Source organism: Delphinus delphis, chromosome 3 (genome assembly GCF_949987515.2).
Source record: "Delphinus delphis chromosome 3, mDelDel1.2, whole genome shotgun sequence".
Classification (NCBI taxonomy): domain Eukaryota; kingdom Metazoa; phylum Chordata; class Mammalia; order Artiodactyla; family Delphinidae; genus Delphinus; species Delphinus delphis.
Window position 1 is genome coordinate 20921310 of NC_082685.1, and position 25917 is coordinate 20947226.

A 25917-nucleotide genomic window follows, 5' to 3' on the forward strand; every position below is an offset into this window, starting at 1 on the left:
GATTCTGTGATCCTTTACTGTGCAATAAACCATCCCAAAACTTAGTGATTTAAAACATTATTATTCCTCATGATTCTGTGGATTAGCTGGGCTCAGCCTGGCAGTTCTGCTGGTACCTCCTGAGATCGCCTATGCTGGTGACTCCACTTAGACTGGACAGTCTAAGATGGTCTCCTTCATATATGTGGAACAGACTGCTGGCTTCTCTCTCCACGTGGTCTCTCACTTCCACGCAGTCTAGCCCAGAATTCTTTGCACGGTGGCAGGAGTGGAAGCTGCACGGCCGAAGTCCTAGCCTTGAAAGTTGCACAATGTCACATTACTGCATTCTCTGAGCAAAGCAAGTCTCGAGGCCAGCTTAGATTCAAGGGGTTGGGAAATGGACTCCCCATGTTGATGCCTAGAGTGACAAAGTCACACTGCAAAAGGGCACAGACCCAGGGAGGCAAAGAATCATGAGAGACCATTATTGAAACAATCTACTATACCCCATAACTTCTGTGTCCTTTCACTTTCTTCCCACCCAGCAGCCTGGTTCCTTTGACCCTGATAATCACTAGAGACTCAGCTCCTTCAAGAAGTTTTTGTGTAGGGACTTGCCTGGTGTCCAGTAGCTAAGTCTCTGTGCTCCCAGTGCAGGGGGCCCAGGTTCAATCCCTGGTCAGGGAACTGGATACCACATGCCACAAGCAAGACCCAGCACAGCCAAAAAAAAAAAAAAAAAAAATTTGTGGAAAATTCCAGCAATGGTCCACACCAACCCATATCCACTTTTATTCACTTATCCATTAATTTACTCAATCACCAAGCAGTTATTAAGATAATCACAGTCCTATGCTGAGCACCAGGGACCCAGGGTAATGCATAAGACCCAGTTCCTGACCTCAGAGGGTTTCTGGTTTAAAAGAGGAGACAGGGAATTAAACAGATCATAACACAGAATATTAAAAGTAATGCTAGAGGGGGCACAGGGCATCTGGGAGCACAGAAGGGCAGCCAACTCAGCCTTGGGGTGAGTTGAAAAAGCTTCTCAGGATGAGTAGAAATCTCTAGGTTGATAAGGGGAGCTGGAGCGTGTATTAGGCAGAACTCTTGGTTGTAATGATAGAAAGTCAATTTAAACTGACTGACCCATAACTAAAAAGTCCCAAGAGTATTAGCTTCAGGCATGGTTGGATCCAGGTGCTCATTAAAAATCAGTCTCTTCTCATCTCTCAGCTCTGTTTTCCTCTGTGCTGACTTAATTATCAGGCAGACTATCCTTATGTGTTAGCAAAGATGGCTACTAACAGCTCCAGACTTATGATTCTGATTGCCCAGGTCTGGGCCACAGGTTCATCCCTGCAAACAGGGAGTAGTTTTAGTCTCTCAGAACCACAGGGTCTAAGAATGGAGCAGAGATATTACTCAAGCAAAAAGAGTAAAAGAAATGCTGATAAGCTGGCTAGACATCAGGTGTACTCCCAGGCAGGTGACTAAATTACAGTCCTCAGAGGTATCTTCCAGAGGGACACCTGGTAAGTTATGCTAAGACTTGGGAGCATGGGGGGTCATTATCTCGCCATGCTATGTCTTAGTTGTGTAAGCTTTGCAAGACTTTGCCTCTGAGTTTCTCCTGTTAAATTGAACCTTTCCAAGTAGTCTTGAGAGCTAAATGAAATATCAAATACAGGGGCTCAGGAAAAGTCATCCTATGCTCTTTGGCATTAATTCAAACAGCAGGTCCTGGGGCTTCCCTGGTGGTGCAATGTTTAAGAATGCGCCTGCCAATGCAGGGGACACAGGTTTGAGCCCTAGTATGGGAAGATCCCACATGCCTTGGAGCAACTAAGCCCGTGTGCCAAAACTACTGAGCCTAAGCTCTAGAGCCCGCAAGCCACAACTACTAAGCCCACGTGCCACAACTACTGAAGCCTGCATGCCTAGAGCCCGTGCACCACAACAAAAGAAGCCGCGACAGTGAGAAGCCCGTGCACCACAACGAAGAGTAGCCCTCGCTCGCTGCAACTAGAGAAAGCCCGCGCGCAGCAACAAAGACTCAATGCAGCCAAAATAAAATAAACAAACAAACAAACAAATCGTAGGGTCCTGAGGCTGGTTTACTATGTCCCACCAAAAAAAGGAGCTTTCTCCACCTAGTGGCTGGTGGGGTCATTGCACTATAGAGTTGACCCATTTACAGAACCATAAGGTTTCTTCAGGGTTTTGAAGCTCCTGGATGGATGAAGCGGCATTAATGGAGGACAACGAGACTGGGAGTGCCAGAGCAGGGCCGTGTCTGCCCTCTCTGTAGTATGGGCTTAGCACAGGGCAGAGTAGGTGAGGTTGTTAGGTGGACAGATGGTGAGAGGGAGAAATTGTTTTTCCTATTCTTTTGACACTATTGACTACCCATCAGAAGGCCTGGTTAGGGGTTGGAGCAGCTCATTTGACAGGGGCTGCTATAAGGGAAGGTCTTTCTTCTTTACCATCTCTGGGAAGAACGCCTGCCCATCACCACCTCTTTAGGACTTTGGCTGAGAACTGTGATTTCTTCCAATTTCTAGTTCACAAGAAAATACCTAGGCCTCAGGTCACATGAAGCTGGTGACAGGTCTCAGACCAATGCCCAGGGATCCAGAATCCCAGACCAGTGTCCTCCATGACATTCCTCCTGGCAGCTATATGGGTACATACACAGTTCTGTGTCTGCATTGAGGGGCAGTTGCTTGCCAACACTTGCTGTGCACCCAGCTCTGAGCTAAGAGCTTTACCTGCACGATTCCATTTCATCTTCTCCTCAGGTGTCATTGGCTGCAGCACCTGGGGTGCCTGAGATAAGTTGAAGTTCCGTATCAGTGGAAGATGACTTCTTGCTGGAGCCCAGGGAAAAACCCCCTTTGGTCAACATGTTGCCTTTTTTCCTCCCTCAATCAGACTGAATTATGTTCTGGCATTTCATAAATCACTGAGCCTTAATACAGGGGGCTGAGCCAGATTTCATCTGCCTATAGACTTACCTTCCCAGGCCAATGACAGAAACAGTAGTCATCATTTACATAGCATCTCTCATGTGTCACTGTAATTGTTTCATATGTACCTATTCTTTTAATTCTCTCAGTAACCCTATAAGGTAGGTAAGTACTAATGTTTTACCCTGAGGCACAGATCAACTAACCAAGATCACATAGCCCAGCAGTGGCAGAGCTGGGGTCTGAACCTTGGCTGCCCCATTCCAGAGCCTGAGTTCTTTGCCACTGCACTGGGCTGCCCCTCCAGGGCTGATGCCTTTCCCTCTGTGAGAACTCCCTTGGACACAGAACCATGGGCAGGAACTTCCTCTGATGTTTACCTTCTGGATTGTGTATTGTGGGTCTTGGGCCACACTGGAGAACATTCCAGCCTACAGAAATTCAAACCTGATCTCAGGGGTGCTCAGAGTAAGAGGAGCCCTGATATGAAGACAAGACCCTTGGATTCAAATTCCTGGGTGCCACCAGAATGGTCAAAATTAGAAAGATACCGAGTGCTGACAAGGATGTGGAGCACAAACTCTCCTACATTGCAGGTGGAAATGTAAGTTGGTAGAACCACTTCGGAAAAGTATTCAGCATTATCTAGTCCAGCTAAACACATACCTACCCTATGATGCAGCAATTCCACTCCTGGGTATATGCGTGCACATGCACACCAAATGACGCATACAAAATTTTTTACAATAGCTTTATTTATAATAGTTCAAAACTAGAAACAACCTAATTGTCCATTAGCAGTAGAGTGGATAAATTGTGGTATATTCATATAATGGCACACTATACAGCATGAAAGAAATGAACTTTTTTATTTCTTTTTCTTTTTTTGGCTGCGCTGGGTCTTCATTGCTGTGCGTGGGCTTTCTCTAGTTGCGGCGAGCGGGGGCTACTCTTCATTGTGGTGTGCGGGCTTCTCGTTGTGGTGGCTTCTCTTGTTGCGGAGCACGGGCTCTAGGCACGTGGGCTTCAGTAGTTGTGGCACGTGGCTCAGTAGCTGTGGCTCACGGGCTCTAGAGCGCAGGCTCAGTAGTTGGGGCACACGGCCTTAGTTGCTCCACGGCATGTGGGATCTTCCTGGACCAGGGATCAAACCCATGTCCCTTCATTGGCAGACAGATTCTAAACCACTGCGCCACCAGGGAAGTCCCTGAAATGAACTTTAAAAAAAAAAAATGAACTTCTGATACACACAACACAGATGAATCTCACAGACATAATATTGAGCAAAAGTGGATGTATGTATGAGTCCCTTTTTATAAAATTCAAGAGCAAGCAAAACTAATCTATGGTGATAGAGGTCAAGACAGTGTTTATTTCTGTGGGATACTGACTAGGAAGGGAAACAAGGCAACCTTTTGTGGAACTGACAATGTTTTATATCTTGATCTGGAGGGCGACTGCCCAGGTGTATACACTATACTCATCAAACTGTACTCTAAAAATTGGCTCACATTACTGAATGTATGCTGTATCTCAAAAAATTAAAGAAATGGTCAAGTAAAGATAATCACTGAGTACGGCTGACGACAGTTATTTTTTCCCACCCACATCCACTCTTCTCCCCTGGTACAGAAGGAGCTCCACACTTTCTTCTTTTAGGGATGCACATCACTCCCTCTTTCAGTCAATGTGCCACACTTTCTTCTTTTAGGGATGCACATCTCTCCCTCTTTCAGTCAATGTGTTTTAGGTGGAGGATACTCCTTCCCAGGCCCCAAATCAGAGCACCATTTCCCCTAGCTGCAGCGATTGGTTTAGGGATGGGAACAGATCCAAACCAGCTAATGAGTCAATTCCAGAATTTTTTGTTGGAACCAAGAGAAAGATGTTCTTTCCACTGCAGTTACCAATCTATCAGGATATAAACCGGAAGCTGCCAGTGGCCATCTCCACCTTCTGGAGAAAGTCTGCCCAGGAAAGAGGCCACACAGGAAAGCAGAGTGAGATTAAATTCCTCCTGATGATGGTGTCAGAACCTGAATCTAAGCCGTCCCTGTACAAGGATTTTTCATTAGGTGAATCAGTAAATTTCCTTTTTTAGGTAACTGCTTTAAGTTTTTTTTTTAATTAAAAAATTTTTTTGGCTGCGTTGGGTCTTCATTGCTATGCGCGGGCTTTCTCTAGTTGCAGCGAGTGGGGGCTACTTGGTGTGGGACATTCTAATTCTGAAGATGATTTTGTCTGTGCTTTAAATTTTTCATCTTTTTCTTATTTTTCATGCAGTCTCTTAAGCCTTCCCTTTCTCTGTTCTGTGTACTCACAGACTTGCAGCAGCAGTGGGAGCTCTGTTAGAATTTGTTGTTTATTTCTCTGCTCGCTGGTCATTTGAAGTTTGTGGTGTTTTGTCTCCTAATAATGCTGAAGACATTGGTCATAGATGGTGTTATTTCTGGTCCTGTTGGTCTTGTGGTTTTTTCTGGGATGATATGTGGAGAGATTCAGATTTAGGTGATTACCATTATCTTCTAGACCTTTCATTTTCAGACATTCTGGATCACTTTATTATAACACAGTCTCTTATATATAGCTTTGAGTTGAATTTTATTAGATTCTGTTATATTCACTATATTTCTTCTTCTATATTCTTTGAGTTTTGGTGCTCTGCTTTTGGCCTATTTTTTGGTATATGTTTTTTGTTTTAGAGTTTATCTTTTTTTTCTTTTATTTCTTTTATTTCTTTTTGGCTGTGTTGGGTCTTTGTTGCTGCGCGTGGGCTTTCTCTAGTTGCAGCGAGTGGGGGCTACTCTTCGTTGTGGTGCACGGGCTTCTCATTGCAGTGGCTTCTCTTGTTGCGGAGCATGGGTTCTAGGCATGTGGGTGGGCTTCAGTAGTTGTGGTGCGCGGGCTCAGTAATTGTGGCTCCTGGGCTCTAGAGCACAGGCTCAGTAGTTGGGGCGCACGGGCTTAGCTGCTCTGCGGCATGTGGGATGTTCCTGGACCAGGGCTCGAACCAGTGTCCCTTGCATTGACAGGCAGATTCTTAACCACTGCGCCACCAGGATAGTCCTAAGTTTTTTACAGTTATAACTAGAGTCTAATATACCAGGAATCTTGGGTAAAATTATGAGAGGTGTGTGTGGGGCTTGGAATATAGAATAACCATTGAGCCCTGTCCAGTCTGTTTTGTGGGTTCTGCTGCTGCCCCTGCTGAGTGGCTACTTGCTCTGTGAGACCATGGCCATGCCAGATGAGTGAGGCAGGCCCAGGGGTCATGTGGGAAGTACTCTGTCCTTGTCTGTAAAGGGCTCTTGACTAGGAATCTAGAGAACCAGATTCCACCATGTTGTTGCTTCTTAGCAGCAAGACCTTGGGCAAATCAGTATACCTCTTTGAGCTTTGTTCCTTTCCTATAAAATGGAATGTCATCACCTAGCTCAAAATGCTGTTATACAGATCAAATGCTAGTTTCCCAACTCCTTCAGTTTTTTCATACCCTTGGCTAAGTTAGTGCCTGCATCTTATGCATTCCCACAGCACCCTGTATACCCTCTAATTATTGCCATAATCATCTTTAACAGTGTATGAGCTCCCCAAGGGCAAGAGAGTGTTCATTCCTGCATCCCCAGGCCAACAGGGCTGGGCACACAGCTGGCAGGGACTCCTGAATCCAGACTAAGAGGTCCTGGGACTTCCCTGGCTGTCCAGTGGTTACGACTACGCCCTTCCAATGCGGGGGGCGCAGGTTCGATCCCTGTCGGGGAACTAAGATCCCACATGCCATGGGAAGCGTGGCCAAAAAAAAAAAAAAGAAAAAAAATTTAGACTAAGAGATCCTGCAGGTCAAGGGCTCATAGTATGGCAGTTCACTCACCTCTCTGTCCTTCACTTCCTTGCCTGGTAGACGGGGCTGATTGTGACATCTTGGGTGGGGTAGAAGGACTCTCGGGAAATTGCTAAGGCAGTCTAGGCTTTAGAAGCTGAGAGCTGTGTAGGGTCTTTCCCAGCTGGCGAAGAGCAGGTGCCCAAGAACGGCTTGCTGAGTGAAGGATGGGAGCTGAGGCTGCCTGGGCACCTTCCTCAAATTTGGCTGTCTGGAACAAACGTTGTACAAAGGGCTTCTGATTCCATCACATGCACTCCTTTCCCAGCTCATTTCTGGGTCATGGAAAAGGTTCTTCCAAGAATCACCAGGGCTATGATAAGTCCCATGGAACAAACCTACTGTTGTGTATTAGCTGAGTGGGAAAAGGCCATCTCTTCTTATGCATCCTCATTCATTCTTTCATTCAACAAACTATGTGACACACCACTCTGTACATTAGAGGAATGGAGATGAATGAGGCTAGGTCTCTGCCCTGAAGGAGTTAGCCTGGAGAGAGCCATCCTGGATACAGCTGCCATTCTGGCCTCCCTGTATGTCTGTCTCCTTTCCTGCTCCCCTGCATTCCTTCTCCACACAGCAGCCACATGAGCATCTCGAACAAAGTAGACTCCCAGCTTAAACCTTCTAAAGACCTCTGTGAGGCCCTCCAGGACAGGGGGGAGGTGGATGAGCAGGTGAGCTTGTATTGAATTTAGGGCATCTGCAAGTTTTCTACAGAGCTGCCAAGCAACTGGACGCCTGTCTCTGTCCCAAGTCTTCAAATCAGTATTTAGGGTGCTGGGAAGTCTGAGCAGGGTGAGGGTAAAGGTAAAGACACACATACTAGATCCAAATCCCAGGTCTGTTAAGTTGCAGTCTGGCTCATTGGAGAAATTGTTTATTTAGATGCTTCAGTGACCAAGAGATAGAGCATAAGCACCCTCCCCCACACACATACACAATACATAAAGGCATTTACAGGCGAAGGGACAGGAAGTGTGGGGAGGAGATCACGAGAGCAGCTGCAGGCTTCTTTGACCCAGTGAAGAGGGACCTCAGATGGTAACTCTCCCTGGAATTCCTGTTTGAAAGCTACAAGGTAAAGTCCACTCCCAGTGAAGTGCCAGGCCATAAAACACAGCAGTGTTAGAGAAATCTAGGTGTGGGGTCAGGGAAAAGTCTGTTTCCTCACTGCAGAAACTTACACCAGCTTTTTCTTCCCTTAGGGGCCCATCCTGCTCCTCGGTCCCCAGAATCTCCTGGGGGATGATGGGGGAGGACTAGCACCACAGCAACCTGGGCAGATGGTCTGCTGCACAAGGGGAAGGAGAGGGCTAGCAGGGCTGAAGGGCAGCAATTAACCTCTGAGCTGGCTGGCACAAGGCAGTTTCCTTTTAAGGGTACAAAACCATCAAGGAAATTTGCATGTGGGGACCTTCCCACGTGACCCTGTGTCAGAGCACCTCTGATGGAGGAGGGGAAAGGCCTCTATTGGAGGTTTCCAGTACCCATCCCACTGGGTACTGAGGCCTCCTTCGGCTCTAGCTTGTCCTCACTTGCTGCAGATTCTTAGCACCATTCAGGAACTGTGGAGAATGGGGGGTAAGAGGAATAGCAATGCTCTGCCAGGACTGTGTCATTGCTCTAGGAGGAGACTTCACAGTCGGCAGAAATCTGTACAACTGGCCAGCATCTGATCCCAGGCTCAGGAAAGCTTGCACTCTTTTGGGGGAGAGGGAGTGTCATATTAACTCCAAGTTTCCATGTGGCAGCCACTTCCATCTGCCCTTTCCTGCCTAGGCCAAGGTCTGGCGTGAAAGCTCCAGGTTTCACTGGAGATACCTAGAGCCCAGGGAGAGCTCAGTTCTTCAGCTGCAGGGACTGGTCCAAAACTGACCTGCAAAGGAAAGATAGGCCTGGGGCCTCATGACATATAGCCCAGAGGAGCTGGGGAAGGGGAAAGGCCGTCCTCCAAACTACCATCCTGGGATACCCCAAGTCCTGTCAAGATCTCTGCTTCCCTCATCCTGACCTACAGGGCCCATTCCAAAAAGGGGAGGAGCAGGGGTGGATTTGCCTGGACCAATCAGACGCTCTCTGTGGTCCACTCCTGCCTCAGGCCTGTGTATTCTCCAGGTGTAAGAAAGGAGGAAGAAGGAGCCAAGGGCTGACCATAGTCACAGAAAGTTGGCTCATGGCTGGTTCAACCTGGAGTGCTGGACAGAAACACCTCTAGTTTTCCAAGGTGGCTGAGTCTTTATGAATGGGTTGCCTTTGCATGGGAATCTGGCCCAGAGGTGATGCCATTGTTTTTGGTGACCTGTAATTTGAGAAGGAACAAAGGCACAGGGTTAGTTTGTAGTGGTTGTGATGGTATTCCAGGTAGCTTATTCCAACGGTAGTACAGCTCTTCCAGGGCATGGAGTAATAAGCAGGGCAGCTCTCCTTTACTGAGGGCCACTGCATGCTAGGCACAAGGCCGGGTGTCTTGCTTCCAGTATCCTATTTCATTCTCATGCTAATTCTGCAAGGGGGGGACCAGCACCCCCATTTTACATATGAGGAAACTAAAGTTCAGAAAGTATAAGTGACCTGCTCACAGTAAGCTTTTTTTGTGTGGTAGATTCAGGACTGCAGCGTATGTGTTTCCTCTATACCAAATCATTTATTCTGCCTACAGGGCCCTACGTGACCTGGACGGTACAGAATGACCATTCTCCCCAACACATGGAATGAAATGTAAAGTGGCTCTTCTATCACTATCCCACTAGCACCACCTGATATTGTCTTATATGCTTATGGATTTGTTTAGGATCTGCTTCTACCACCAGAGGGGGATCCAAAGGATCAGGGAACAGCATTGGTCTTGGTTCCTACTGTAGCCCCAGTGCTCAAAACAGGGCTTGGCACATAATAGATACACAATAAATCTTTGTTGAATGAGTGAAAGCTTATCTCTAACAGCTCCCCTTATCAGGACTAGAACTTCACATATATTATCTCTAACCCTTATATCATCCCATAAGGTGAGGATAATGAGCTCCATTTGGAAATGGCAGAGCAAAATGAATAGACTTTGAAGTCAGAGGTTTGAATCCTGGGTCTGACTCCAAGTAACTATGAGATTGTGGGCAAAGTTACTTAATCTACCTGACATTCAGTTTCCTTGGGTTGTAAAGTGTGTGTGTGGGGTCCTAATTTGGAGCTGCTGGTGCAAATTAATGAGTTTGAATTAGGTGTCCAACAAATTGTACTATAATCTTACAGAAAAGGAATTGGAGACTCAAAGAGGTTTACTGACTCACCCAAGGTCACACAGCTGGGAAGTGTAGGAAGAAAACAGTAAACAACACTAGCATTTTCAAGTCTGGGTAGTCCCAGGGTAGGGCTCTGACTGGTTCCATGTTATCTGACAAAATTGCCACCAGCCAAGCTGCAAGGGAGGTATGCTGAAACAGGAGTGAGATGCAGGCCAGGTTTCTATGGCTTGTCTCAAGTCCATATCTAAGAGGAACCTCAAGAGTCCTCTCAGTTAAAGACATATCTATCAATAAAGCCGCAGTGTAGGAGAGGAGACTTCAGGCAGAGCAGAGAGGACCAGGGATGTTTTGACACCAACACTCTGTACTTCTACCACTTTTATTCATTTGGCTCTGTAAGCAATGCAGAACCAATCACCAAAGTCAAAGCAATCATTTTAGCAGACTTGCCTGACTGAAACTGTTTCCTCATCTGTAAAACGGGGATAATTCCTATCTCAGAAGGTTATGTTGTGGCACACTGCCCACACTGCACAGTTCCCTTCTGAGAGGCAGGGACAGAACCATGTGGGCCCTCCCCGGCAGGACCTCACCTGTTTATATCATATGGCGCCACAACCCCCTTGTCAGCATGATGCCCTGGAGCAGCATGCTGTGAGCCAGACAAGCCTCAGTGTGAATTATGGCTCTGCCTCATAATACCACTCTGAACGGTGGTTGCCATATCTGTAAAATCAGAGTAATAACCCCTTCTTCCCAGGATTGTTGTGAGGATTACCTGAGAGAATTTGCTTGGCATGTGGCCTGCAACAGACCAGGAGCTCAAACAAAGAATGTTAGTCATTTTCAAGATTATCATGAACAGATGACTCTGCTAATCTCGTCCCTTCAAAGAACTTATCACAATTTGTAATTATTGGTTGTTTACATGCTTACTGTTTGTCTCCTCCCATCAGAATGTTGGGTACAAGAGTAGGGACTGGGTCTGTTTTGGCTACCGCTCAGAGGGTGTTCAATATTTGATGAAAGAACCTGGTCATATTTGGTAATAACCAGTAGAGGGAGCTCTTGCCACATAATTGATGGCAGTGAAGACTAAGGTCTTCAGGCCAGTGGTGCGTGGGCGTGGGGGAGCTTCCCTAGTCAGACTGCTGACAGCCAAAAAATCTAGGAGACCACCAAGGGAATTGTTTATGTTTCTCTACTAAAACCTTCAGCCCAACAGGTCTAAAGGCTGGGGAGAAGCTGATGGGAGAAGAACTTTCTGTTAATGGATTGAGCTTCTGTTGACTGGCAGAAAAGACTGCCAGGATTCCCTTTTAGCCAAGGAGTACCTTGGCTTTGTTCTGCTTCCAAAGCCCTGAGCTCCTGCTGCAGGCTCTTGAATTTCAAAGTATGATTACTCACTGGTTCTTGTGTTTGAAGCCGCTGACATGAGCTTGGTACTGTTCTATGGAGTTCAGCACTATCTTACATGTCTTGCAGGCGTAGCCCTTCCCGGCTGAAACACACATAAAAGTCAAGATGCTTAGTTATCCAATAAGAAGGGACCTGGGGACTGCTGCTTTCCACAGCATGTGCAAATGCCCTTCTGAAGATGGATGGGTGGGGTGAGGTTAGGTGATTGGCCCTGATAAGAATCCCAGTGGCCTCAATGCTCAGGGGGCACATGTATGCCTGGGGCTGGGAACCTCCTCGTTCCCCTCTGTGCCCTCAGTCCCAGCACTGAGCCTGGTCCAGAGTAGCTGTCTGTTGAGTAAATAAAAGATTGCTAGAACAAAGAGGTGACATTTGGTGTAACTGTCTTTTCCACCTTGACTGTGCTAAGTAGCCTCATTAAGGATGCCTTTAGCTAAGAGATCTCTGGGAAGGTGCCACTCTCTTTGGGCTTGCAGTAACAGTAATTTATGAGGCCTGTTAGCAAAATCAATCTCTCTCTCTCTCTACCGTGGGGCTCACAGACACCCTGTCTCACTACCAGGGCTGCTCCAGTGACAAAGTGGCCTTTCTTCACATGGTCTAGCAGAGAGAGCATGGGCCAGGAACCAAGATATGGGGCTGGACTCCTGGCTCTGCATTCACGTGACCTTGGCTAAATCCCTTCCCCTTTCTGATCCTCAGCTTTACTCAACAATAAACCAACTATACCACAACCATCATACTTACAATAAAAAGCAGCTATTGTTTACCAAGTGCCTGATATAGGCCATGCACTTCATATAATTTTGATTGGTGCTCATAATGATTCTGTGAAAACCATTATCATTATTCTCTTAGAGATGAGGAAAATAAGGCATGGTTACATGTCCAAGAACACAGAGTTAGTAAATGGCAAGCAGGCTTGGCTGACTGCCAAGGCTGTACTTATTCAGCATGCCAGGTGCTAGCTGCGCAAGACAGGCAACTGTACACATGACTTCAAGAGTCCTCTGACACCTTTTTTTTTAAAAAAAAAATGTATTTATTTTTGGCTGCATTGGGTGTTTGTTGTTGCACGTGGGCTTTCTCTAGTTGCGGCGAACAGGGTCTACTCTTTGCTGCTCTTGTTGCGGAGCGTGGGCTCTAGGCGTGCAGGCTTCCATAGTTGTGGCTCACGGGCTCTAGAGCGCAGGCTCAGTAGTTGTGGCGCATGGGTTTAGTTGCTCTGCGGCATGTAGGATCCTCCCCGGCCAGGGCTTGAACCCATGTCCCCTGCATTAGCAGGCAGATTCCTAACCACTGCGCCACCAGGGAAGCTCCCCTCTGACACCTTTTGAATCATCTGCCATCCTAAAGTCTCACAGCTCTGGAGTGAGATCATCTAGGTTCAAATCCCAGCTCTATCATTTCTTACTTGTAGGACCACAGGCCAGTTACTTAGTCTCTCTGGGATTTGCTTTCCTCATTTGTAAAAGTGGGGCTTCTCTGAGACTTAGGTTCCTTACCTATAAAATGAGGTTAATACTAGTATCAACCTCATAAGGTTATTGTAATGATTCAAATAAAAGCAACTGGGACCTAGTAAGTATCCAATAAATGTGAACTTTTGGCTTATCATCACTCTTATGAGTTCCATGAGTGATGCTGGCAAAGAAGTGGAGAGTATCTTTTAACCAGCCTTCCATGGCGGTTGCAGCTACTGAGAACACCAACGATCTCCTCTAATCCAATAAACTAGCAGACATTCCCAGCTACATCTGTTTCTCTTGTATCTTCAGGTATTTCCTGGAAGACACATCCCTTTAAAGCATTTAAGGGGAAAATTACTGCAATCAGAATTCAGGTCTTTTTTTAGACACTGAAGGCCAGAATTAATGGTTCAATACTAACAGGGAAAAGATGCATAATGGACTAGCAGAATCACCCTCCCCACAAAGTCCAGAGTTGAACCTGAAGCTGGTGTGGGGGTGACAACCACCCATTCTTATCAGTTAAGGGTCACTGATGCCCAGATTACAACAGCCCACTCTTATCATCTATTAAGCACCAAGCACCATGCCAAAATTCTGGATACTTATGCCCTTGGATTTTTACAATAGTGCTGCAAGATAGGTGATCAGCTCCATTTTTCAGAGCAGGAAACAGGCTCAGGGAGGTTAAGTGGTTGACCTGGGGTCAGAGCTGGGATTTGCCCTCTGGTCTGTGAAGCTCCCGTTTTTCCTTCTGCACCACAGGTCTCTGGACTCTCCTATGTGAGGTACATCTCAGCACACAGTTTACTGATCTGTAAGCTAGATTCAAATCATCATTTGGGGCAAGTGAATAATTCATTGGTGCTTCTAAAAAACCAGCTTTGTCCAGTACCCACACTAATCCATTTTCATTTTACATGTTTGATACTCTGGTTTACCCCTGTGATTTTATGAAGTATAAGTCACTAGAGTTGATTTTTAAACATCTGGTTTATTTGGAAAAGCACCTGTATCTCCTCCCCTTTACTGCCAAGACTTTTGAAAGCCCTGTCTACAACTGCTTCTCCATTTCCTTGTCTCTCAATTACTTTGCAACCTATCCTCCCACACACACACACACACACACACACACACACGCACACACGCACACACGCAGTTTTTCTGAGGCCAATGGAGGCTTCCCTGTATCTGAATTTAATGGACAAAATGAATGCTTATGTGGCCTCTTCATATTTGACCTCTCAACAGCACCTGACAGAACTGGTGACTCCTTCCTTCTTCAAAGTCTCCCCGTCCTTGGCTTTCAGCATGCCGCGCTCTTGATTTTTCTTCTCTGGTGGCTCCTTCTCAGTTTCTTTTGCTGTCTCATGTTTGACCTCCGCCATTTAATACTGGCAGTTCCAGAGGGCTCAATCTTGGTTTTCTTTCTTTCTCTCTTTAAATTTCTTTTTGTTATTTTAAATTGTGGTAGAATACAAATAACAGAAAATTTACCATCTAATCCATTTTAAGTGTACAATTCAGTTAATTGTAAAGGACAGTTCTGGGTTAGAGAAATTTGTGTTTTCATCATGTTAAGTATCTTCACATTGTCGTGTAACCAATCTCCAGAACTCTGTCATTTTGTAAAACTAAAAACCTACACCCATTAGACTCCCCATTTCTCCCTCCCCCTAATCCCTGGCAAACCACATTCTTTCTGTTTCTATGAGTGTGATTACTCTTGATATCTCATACAAATGAAATCATAGAGGATTTGTCTTTTTGTGACTGGCTTGTTTCACTGTGCAGAATGTCCTCAAGGTTCATCCAGGTTTGTAGCATGTGCCAGAATTTTCAGGGGGCTCAATCGTAGATCCTTTGCTCCTTTCTCTCTAAACTCTAAGGGATCTCATTCATTTCTCTGACTTCAATGACCACTTATTAGTTTAAAACATATGAAACTACCAATATTTAACAGTTTCTGACCTACCAAAATGGCAATATCTCTAACCCAGACCTCTCTTTTAGGCCTAGACCTATATATCCAATTGCCTCTTGAACATCTCTACTTTGATATCTCGTGGGCATCTTAAACTCAAGCTGCCAAAACCTGGTTATTCACCTAATGGCTTCAGACTAAACCTGGGCACCATCCTTGCCTGTTCCCTTTCCTTCATCTCCCACACTGGATGGCCAATTCTACTTCCTACATACCTCTTGAATCTATCTATTCCTGTCTACCTCTACCACTGCTATCTTAGTCCAGCCTCCCATATTCTCCAGTATGAATTATTGCAATAGTCTCACTGCTGGTCTCTCTCCACTACCCTTCCTCCCTAATTGCAAGCCATTCTCCACTTTGTAACTAGAATGATCTAATAATGCTGAAGCTGTGAGTAGCTTCCCAATGCTCTTAGGATAAAGGTCCAAATCTCTAACATGACCCACAATGCCATGACTAGATACGCTCATCTCGCCAGCAGCATGTTGCCCCACACTATCTCTCTTGTCCCTGGTCCCCCATCTTAAGTTATCTTCATAGCATCCTGTTTGTTTCCTTTTCTAAAGCTTGCCACACTTGTAGTTCATTGCTCAATGCCTGTTTTCTCTGCTAGACTCTAAGCTCCACAAGAATATGGACAATACCTGTCTTGTTTATGTAACCCAGAGGGGATGCTGAGAGCTCTGGCTGCTGGAAGGATTTGGCTACCTGAATGATATGCAGGTTTTAGTTTGGACATTCTTGAGTGAATGAGAGGAATGTGAGCTTGGAGTATAAAGCAAACTCCAAGTCTTGTTTAATCTGCTTGGTAGATGCTGCATCCACCCCTGGTGGGAGAGATCTGGACACTCTGGATCAGATACATCTCACATTTGACCCATACTCATCATGAGACACTTGCCAGGAGCCCCATGGAAACTGTTCTCTGGACCTAACACAGAACCCTGACTTGGGTTTCAATGCTGGCTGCCACAGCCTAGTGTGGGACCCAGAACAAATCATTTCATCTTTCTGATCCTAATGTCCTCATTTGTGAAATGGTGATAATCAAATGTGCACAACAGAGTTGTTGTGTGGATTAAGTCAGGTAATTAAGTGTGAGAGCATCTAGCCTAAGGCCTGGACTACAGCAGCCATTGGTAAGTGCAGGATGACTGACTGTCTGAAAGAACAAATGAACAAGGGTTGACTGAAGCCAGCAGGGAAAAGCCAAGCTGCTAACAACCTAAATCCTTTGCTAGGGCAGAACCCCTGTCAACAGAAGTCACTGCTTGCATACCCTAGGTCAACATCCCACCTCTGTAAGAAGGGGGTCAAAGAGAGCTCAGTGTCTCTGCTGACATCCAGGACTCGGAGAGCCTACAGCCAAGTACACTCAGAGCTGAAGGCAGGGAGAAGGAGTGTACGTTTTGGAACCAGACAGAGCTACAGACCCCTACTGATGCTGTCACTTATTAACATCAGGTCATATCAGCTGTATGACCTGAGCAAGTCACTCTGAGTCTCATCTTCTTTATTTGTAAAGTGGGAAAATCACAACTATTTTATAGGAATGCTGTGGGGATCAAATTATAATGTATATATAAATATCAAAGTAGGATGTGATACCCCTTCCCCCCACCTAGATTTTCATGAAAGAACTTAGTTGATCTGTAATGAAGTCAAATGATTTAAGCCAGAAAAAAGGATCCAGGATACAGTTCTAGGATTAAATATGGTAATTTAGCTTAGACAAATGGAGGAGGGTAAATACAAGAAGGAGGCTTTGGCTTGAGATAAAAGAAAAGAATGGATACAAGTTAAGATAAGCAGCCTGAAACACTGCAGTGCCTCAGTCCTGCCAGTGGAAAAGAGATAACGAGGGAATGACCAGGGCAGGACCGAGTAAAGCTGGGGCAGGAACTGGAACACTGGGTTGTGCTAGCTGGATGCTATGTCGTGAAGCAGGGCTCTGAGGAGCTTGGTTCTGAAGTTTCCAGATGCCTCAGCATATGGAATTGATCCTGTTAAAGGGAAAGGCACTACCTATATGTAGGACCAGTAAATAAATATTAGTCATTCCTTTCTGATTTTGAAGAGGTTTCTAAAAGAGGGTCTTTCAAAGGCTTTGGAAAGGTGATCCTTGGCACCCTGCTAAAGGAATCTCCCCCTTGCTGCATAGCCACCACTTTGCACCTTCTCATCAGTCAGTATTGCCCAAGGACGGCCTGTGTTGTATGGTGCTTTGGGGTTTGGGGGGTTGTTAGAGAGGCATGATCGTTCCCCTTGCCCATATGTGGTCTGGAACATCTATGGCATCTGGGTGTTCACCTCTCCAGGATTGTGGGAAGAGCACAGATGGCTCTGAGCAAGAGCTTCCTTGCACCTGGATGCCATGGTGCTCTCTGTCTGGTGCTGCATCTCCATGGCCTGGGGAAGAAGCCCTGGGGACCCACACCAATGCTTAAGTGGGCGCCACAAGACAGAGACTGTATCAGATTTGGTCACTACTATACCCCAATGAGGGAATGCAGCAGGTTTTCAATAAATATTTGCTGACTGAAAGAGAAAATAATAACCTCCCCCTCCCCACCCTTACTATAAGCTGTGAGTAGTTACTGTGATGGGAAGGGCTCCTAACTTTTTATGAATGCTCACTGCTGTGATGCTGACTTGTATCTGGAGGTCAGGGCAGTAGCTAATGTTCTGAGTCAGAGTGGTCTCCTTCACCACTCTATCCCAGGGACACAGGTGGGCCTTAGCTGCTGGGAGACGAGGGATTCTGAGGACGTTATAAAATCTGGCAGAGGCTGCTGAGGCCCTCACACAAGAAACGTGGATGACAGGGAGTTTAAATCAGAGGTTACAGATTGGTGGCCCTTGCCCCAAATCTGGCTTGCAGGCAGGTTTGACTCACATACGGTTTAAACTTTTAAAAATTTAGTTGCACATTTAAAAATCAGGAGAATTCTTATTCAAATCTGGCTTCTAGATTCTTTTGAAAAACTGAAAGATATGGTAACAACTGGCTGGAGCTGTCTAGGAGAGGCACATACCCTCAGCTGATCATATCCCCTACTGGCTCTTTCACATATTGAAATTTCCTGTCCAGCCTCTGCAGGCATTTGAGTTTGCAATGCCTGCTTCAGAAGACCTAAGGAGGAAAAGCATAGCCTTGGTGGTCCAGGGAACCCCAGCAGTCAAGCCCCGATCCAGCTCTGGGTGTGAGCTGAGCCCCTTACCTGATGAGTCAGTGACAGCAGGGTCGGCCAGCCGCCCGTAGTGTGCCATAAGTTTGAGCTTGGTCTCCTGTTTCCTGTGTTTCTTGCCCATATAATGTTGCTGAGCCATGACAGGGTCATTGAAAGTCGCGTGGCAGAGGCTGCAGAACTTGTCTGGGTCTATCATCTCTCTATTCTGGTGCAAGGCTAAGGTGGAGGCCACAAGGAAAGGGTTTGTAAGGCGTTTCGACAGAGCTGCGGTGAGAGAGTTCAAACAGAAACAATGAAAAAACCCAGAAGGTGCCAGGCTTTCGTGTATGCTGAATGCAAAGAAAGGCTGGGTCACTAGTTAATCACACCTGCAGGTGTGGCACTGCCTGTGTGAATCACACAGTGAAAATCTTCTCTAATTGAGAAGATATGGGGAGCCCAAAGACCGCCTACTTTGTTTGGCAGCTTTAACTACTTCAGGCACATGAATCCTGATTTTCTTATATTCAGAGAGGGATCTGCACTTCTACTATCAAGTTGACAAATTACAACAGATTAGATATGTACATGCTTGCAATCTTCTCATCCCTCAGAATTCCCCAGAACTTCACAGCAAATAGGACAAGAAGTTTGGGTGTTTTACTCCCATCCTCAAAGTATCCCAGTTATAGATTTGGAAGTCAATGCACAGATGTAGAAAATGAGGGCCTGAGGGCCTGGAGGGTCATTTAGAAAAGGCACTATACTAGGGGGGCCTTTTAGGCTACACTGCCTTCTAGGCTGAGTGGGGGAGCGGAGGATAACATTGACATTTAGTTATGAGATTTGTATATATATTTTCTCTTTTGGTCCTCAGAACTATGCCATGAGGTAGGTGTCATTTTGCCACAATACAGAGAAAAACCGAGGCTCAGATGGGTGAAATGACTTACCCAAGATCACCCAGCTAATGAGTGAATACAGGCCTGTGTGACCCTAAAGACCATGCCCTCTCCTCTATGCCAGGCTGCCAGAGCGTGGCAGGGAGATCTGAAGGCTACAGTCCATGCGTTCACCTTCAGAAAACATCCCTGACTGTGGTCCATGAATTCAGTTAATCAGAGCCTGGTATGGGCATATATGTAAGCCTCCCGTGGGCCAACAAATGTCCTGATGCTGACTGCAGGCTGCACTGCTGCTTTATAAAGTGGATGTCATGACTCACTAATGAGTCCACGTGGCTGGAATGGTGTCAATCTAGTAACCACTGCTTTAAAAATGTGGTCTAGAACCCCCACCAATGGTGGAGGAGAGGTGAGGCTCAGCAGCACTCACAGACAGATGTTCTTTCATCTCTGTACCACTTCAATGGGGGAAGTTTTGAGGATTTTCAACAAGCCAGAAGTAACTTGCTGGCTTTTCCCACAATGGTTTTCCAGTATAGGAAATCTCAATTTCCCTGGCTACTTGATTTTCCTTAGCCATTGTTTCAGCAAGTCACTGGAAAAGTAAGGTACATGTTGTAGAATATTCAGTAATATTAGAAAATATTCAGTATGTGGTGTTGAGTTAAAAAAAAAAAAAGCAGGTTATACAGCAAACTGGTTCTTATGTCCTCGGTTCTGTAAAACAACAAAAACCATACTGGTGATGTGTGGAAAAAAGACCAAAAGCATTGAGCAGAAGTGTGCTTTTCAGTCTTTTCCAACTTTTCTACAATGAATGTAGATTCTTGATATCAGAAAAGAAATAATCATGACCACTGAAACATAAGGGTCTTTCTTTAAAAGATACTGAAGAGAAGCATCAGAGGTGAATGGTTAAGTAAAGTTGGAGGAACCACTTAATAGACATCCAGTAAAAATGAGAGCTACAGGAGTCTTCTCTCAGGAAACAACTTGAAATATGGAAAGAGAATTCTACAGGAATGTTTGCTGTAGTGTTATTTACAAACATTAATAAAGGAGAGGGGGAAAACGTAAATGTTCACCATTAGAGGACTGGTTAAATAAATGTGCTGTGATGGGATATTGTCATTAAAAATGTTTATGAAAAAGTTTTTAATAACATGGGGAAATACAAATGTTATATTAAGTGAAAAGAGCATAAAAGAAAATTATACATATGATACGATCATGTCATTATTAAAAGATATAACGTGCCATCTATATGTGTATACTGGTATTTTGAAATGTTACCAACATATTAACAGTGTTTCTTTCTTGATGGCAGGATTTGGGTGGTATTTTACTTTCCTCTTTGTACCTTTTGCATTGTTTGAACTAGAAATAACAATAATGAGTATGCGTTGTTTTTATAAAAACAATAAGGTTAAAGTATTTTACGTTTATATACATAATCTAGACATACATAAAACACATATACGCACAGATATACACACATACACATAACAAAAGATTATAGGAGAAACAGTACTCCAAAATGTTAACAGTGGTTATCTTTGAATGGTAAAATTATGAGTATTTTTCTTTCCATTTATCTATATTTTCCATATTTTCTACAACATGCTTGTATTACTTTTACATTAGAAAAATGTTTAATTTCAGAAATATAGTTGTAAACTCATGTAATAACATGGAAATGTGCTTAAACTACAAAATCAAAAGTTAAAGCAGGATACAAATGGTACATGCACTATGATTATAACTATATAAAAACATACCTGTTATGTGGCAAGGGCCAAAAGTAAATACAAAACATAAACCCTTGAATATGGAATCTTTGGACCGGGCATATTCCAGGGAATTTTCCCATTTATAGAAAGTTAAGCTCATATAAACCTAAAGATAAGTGACCATATAAAGTTCTGTTCTTAAGCTAATTTCCCTTGGTCTAATGTTTAATCTTTTTGGTACCATAAATGGTACCAACACTGACTTTAAACAAAAGCAATTAGTACTAGTATAACTTAATGATGAACAAACCATAAGCAAAGCCAGTGACACGCTCCAGGTGGTGGATGCCTGATCAACTACTGCATTTTATGTGGGGATTCCATTCACTGGCTATCTTGATGATGGTGATAATACTAACAATAGGAACTGTCGGGAATTCCCTGGCAGTCCAGTGATTAGGACTTGGCACTTTCACTACCAGGGCCTGGGTTCAATCCTTGGTTGGGGAACTAAGATCCTGCAGGCCACTTGGCCAAAAAAAAAGAGAACTGTCCTTTACTGAGCATTTATTACATCCTAGGTTCCTTGTATACCTTATTTCATCCTCAAAACCTATGAAGTAGTATTATCAACATTTTATAGGTGAGAAAACTCAGGCACAAAGAAGTTCAGTCATACAGATGGTAAATAGCAGTGGCAGGATTTAAACTTGGGCATCCATGACTTTATCTCTTGTTTCATAGCAGGAATACTAGATTGGGGTGTAATAAGAGAGTATAATTATGAGTGATTTTTTTACCCTCTCTTCAAAGTCTTCCAAAACATCACTGTCTTGTTTTTATAATACAGCAATTCAAAAAAGGACAAGTATTATAGATAGTATAGTCTACTTCTTGGTCCAAAATAAAGACAGAAGCAAAAATTACCAAGAAAAAAATAAAATAAAGATCAAACAACTTTCAGTTTTGACTAATTGCAGTTAGCAGAGGTTTAAAATCCCAGAAAGTCATTAGTTAATGAGATGAAAGTGAAGGCTGAGCCCCAGTGGTGACAAGATAAAGGGGGCTATTTTAGAAGTCACTGCACTGGGAATGAATTCATGGCAGTTGCAAATACAGTTTGCTGGGCAGTAGTGGCAGCACTGAAGTATTCAGCTTCGAAAGGCAAGTCCCTGTCTTGAGGAGAACAGGCAGCTTTGAGGATTAAAGTGAGCAGGGCATAACCTGAGCACACGAAAAAGACACGGATTTAGCTTTTAACTTGGAATGCATGGCAACAGGGCAGGTGGATGCTAGGAGGGAAAAATCTAAGTGAGAGAGGTAGGAGATGGAATGCTCTCCTGGTGTGCATAGCCTGGAGGACTCTGGCACTCCTGACTTATAATTACTTTTAAGGACAAAAGCTCAGGGCTAAGAAGCTTCTATAGAGAAAAACTGATGTAACCAAAGAAAGGGAGGTTAGGTGAGTACAACTCCGAGGATGCATTTCACTGAAGCTGGGTCTACTTTGATATTTTTAAGGGCTCTCAAAAGCAGTTCAACCTCTTCAAGTCTGTGGCCCCAGTGAGCATTTCTGGGAGCACCTGGCATTGGTGCCTTGAGGACGGGAGGGGTCCCGATACATAGCACCACTCAGGAAAACCAGTACCTTCCACCTTAGTGGATTGCTGCTTCAGCTTTAAGTTCTTTGCGTGGGTCTTCCCCAGGTAGTGCGACTGGGCCACGACAGGGGAGGAAAAGGTCATGTTACAGATGGGGCAGCACTGGTTCTTGTCTTTGCTTCTGCTGCTCTTCTGGTTAGGAGAAAGAACACAGGTCTGATCACGCCACTGCCCGGCCAGAAAATCTTCACTGGTTCCCCACTGCCCATAGGAGAATGAGCATTCAAGGCCCCCTTCACACACTAACCCCAACCTACCTTTCTGGATTCTTTTCCAGCTACTTCATCCCATGCTCTACTCACCATTCCCCATTTTGTTCTCTGCTACTTCCTTGTTTTACTTGGGCCATTCCTGCTGCCTAGAATGATCTTCCTTTCTTTACTGCCTGGCATATGTCTGCTTAGCCTTCAAGGCCCAGATTAAATATTACCTCTTCTGAGAGACTTTTACTCAAGAAAATTACTCAGTAAACAATTATCAAGCCACTTTGTGTGATTATTCCAGGAAGGAAGAACTAATCTTGTTCTTCCTCTGTACTCCTGGAGTGCATTAAATAGACCTCTATCATATCACTCGCTTGTCACCCTAAACTGACAGTGTCACAGCTTAGGAGACTTTTCTGTGAACTAAAGTGCAACATTTGGGCAAAGACTGTTGGATTCATCTTTGTTTCCTATCCTTAGCACTCTGCTGGAGTCTGGCACACAGCAGATGTTCAGGGTTTGATGAACAAGCAGATCATTGGGTTTTATTTCATGATTATGATTAGGCTAGAAAACAATGTACTTCAAGTCTATATTAAGAGTTCCCAGCCTCTCTCTTATGTCTGATTTCTGAATACAGTATTCATTCTAATATAGCATTTTTCAACCTTGGTACTATTGTCATTTTGGGTTGGATAACTCTTTGTTGGACGGGGAGGGGCCCACGATCTCATTAGAACTACTGGGCCACTCCGAGAGAAGTGACTTGCCCAGGGTCACAGAGTTGATCTTGTCTTTCTGGATTCTAAATCACAAGAAGGGCAACCAGGGGATGAGCCAGTGAATTTGGAGAAGGGATAAGCAAGGCCCTTGCAAACCTGTGGTCCCTATGACAGGGAGGCACAGTTTGTAGTGTAAGCTCTCACTCACTGAGCATCCACTAGGAATTGGAATTTTACCTCACAATACCCTTAAGAGGTAGGAACTATTATCTCCATTTTATGGGTGAAGTACAGAGAGGTTAAGTGACTTGTCCAAAGTCACCCAACCATTAAGTTGTAGAGCTAGTATTGGGCCCTAGTCTGCTGACTTTTCATCCCATGACATTTGCACAGCCTGCTATGGAACAAAAATAATGGTACACCTGAGGCACTGGGGTTGTTTCAGCATAATTCTCACAGTATTTCTAAGGCAAAAAGCAAACATGCTGGAAAAGTGTTTATTCCACTTGTTTATTCCAAATATTCAAGTATTGAACTCAGCTCTTTCCCCCAGATCTCAAGAAAGCAAGCAACCTGGCTTTCTTCCACTTTCTCTTCTTGAGTAGGGAATGGACAGCTGTCCTACTCTAACAAACCACTGACAATGGCTCCATTTACTGAGCCCCTACTATGTGCCAGGCTCTGTGTTGGGTGCTTTAATAAACCTTCCTTCATTTTAGTTTGGAAAAATCCTGAAAGGTAGTTGACATTAGCATCCTCATTATTATAGAGGAAGAAATCAAGGCTCAGAGAAGTAATAAGACTTGCCCAAATCACAGAACAGGGCCAGGATTTGTAGCCAAGTCAGTCTGACTCAAAGCCCATGTTCTTTCCACCACACCAACCTGCCTGCTGGCTTCATCAGAAAGTGAGCAGTCTCAACATGGCAGCTGTATTACCTGATCTGAGTCTAGCTTCTTCGTGTCCCCCTTTAATGTCTCCATTCCATGGATTGCTAGGTATCTCTTCACTTTGTTGGCATGTTTTTTGCTCTGCAAGAACCCAGGAAAAAGATCAAAGATAGCTAAATGCCATTTCATATCTAAGGCACTCAAAAACACTAGATTTTCATCTGATTCATCCTCACAGACACTTTTGAGGAGGAGAGGGTGGGGGAAGAAACCTAGTTTATTGAGTTCCTACTCTGTATAAAGTACTTAAATGCTGTCAAATCTAATCATCACAATAATTTATGAGAAAATTATCATCATCTCAATCTTATAGATGAGGAAACTGAGGCTGAAGATAGTGAGGTTTCTTGCCCAGGATGAGTAGCGGAGATGTGATTCAAACACAGGTCTATTTAAAGCCAAAGCATGTACTTTCTACTGTACCAAGCTGCATGGGAACATGTAAGTATAATGATCCTGATTTGGATGGAAGAAATGAGACTCAGAAAAATTAAGTCAATCTTCAAGTCACAGCCAACATGCATGGAGGCAACACCTGGGTGGCTAAAAAGGAATTCACTGCACAAGCCAGGGAGAAGTGGGGGTTTGACACTGGGTCTGGAAAAATAAAGCAGTACTAAAGGTACAAGGGCATACCTGGTAGTGTGCCAGCTTCTGGGACTCAGAAATTAGCAAGGCGCAGCAAACCTTACACTGGGTGCTGGTGAAGAGACACTGGTTCTTCTGGATCATGTGTTCCACTACAGAGAGGAAAATAAAAAATCTTTGAGTTAAAAACCTGCCTCAACAGCACTGTCTTTGAACCCTGCCTCAAACACATGAACTGAGTAATGGAATGCCATACTATTAAATCGGCAAACCTCAGCCACCCCTGCCCTACTGCTTTCATGACTCACGCTATATTCTCGTGCCACCTCACCTGTAACTTACTTTATACTTTTATGTACGCCAACTTTCTTTCTTTCTTTCTAAATGATTATTATTATTTATTTAGTTATTTTTGGCTGTGCCACATGGCATGTGGGATCTTAGTTCCCCGACCAGGGATGGAACCCAAGCCCCCTGCAGTGGAAGCGTGGAGTCTTAGCCACTGGACCGCCAGGGAAGTCCCTATGCCAACTTTCTTTACTAAGTAAATTCTTTTAAAAAGGAATCTTTAAATTATAAACTTAAGTAAATACCAATAAAAATAAATACAATAAAAATGAAACAATTCTAGCCAGATACTGGTGTGAGAGGCTTGCAGTTCTCTCTAAAAAGAACATTAAGAAAGTGGCAAATGCAGTCTCTGCTGCTGTCACTGCCCCAGTCTCTTCCCCCGGCCTCTTGTTGCCACTGAATTGCCAAGATGTCACTTTCTAACAAGCTGACTCTGGACAAGCTGGACGTGAAGGGGTAGCGGGTCATCATGAGAGTGGACTTCAATGTTCCTAGGAAGAACAACAAGATAACAAACAACCAGAGGATCAAGGCTGCCGTTCCAAGCATCAAATTCTGCTTGGACACTGGAGCCAAGTCAGTTGTTCTTATGAGCCATCTGGGCTGGACTGATGGTGTCCCCATGCCTGACAAGTACTCCCTGCAGCCAGTTGCTGTAGAACTCAAATCTCTGCTGGGCAAGGATGTTT

The 25917-nt window shown here is 44.6% G+C and overlaps 1 protein-coding gene across 3 annotated transcripts in view; it reads right to left on the reverse strand.

Moving 5' to 3' along the window:
• Positions 1 to 3851: 3851 nt before the first annotated feature.
• ZNF346 (zinc finger protein 346) overlaps positions 3852 to 25917 on the reverse strand; it is a 29952-nt gene continuing 7886 nt past the window's right edge. The window contains exons 2-7 of one of the 3 annotated variants that reach the window (XM_060008318.1): positions 24926 to 25029; positions 24278 to 24370; positions 22402 to 22546; positions 18170 to 18403; positions 11481 to 11574; positions 3852 to 4168 (exon numbers count right to left, since the gene is read on the reverse strand). In XM_060008318.1, the coding sequence (XP_059864301.1) occupies positions 4114 to 4168; positions 11481 to 11574; positions 18170 to 18403; positions 22402 to 22546; positions 24278 to 24370; positions 24926 to 25029 (725 nt within the window). In that variant the 3' untranslated portion in view covers positions 3852 to 4113. Of the gene's footprint in view, positions 4169 to 7700; positions 9134 to 11480; positions 11575 to 18169; positions 18404 to 22401; positions 22547 to 24277; positions 24371 to 24925; positions 25030 to 25917 lie in introns of those variants that run through there. The other 2 variants (XM_060008317.1, XM_060008319.1) reach the window with 2 other exon arrangements.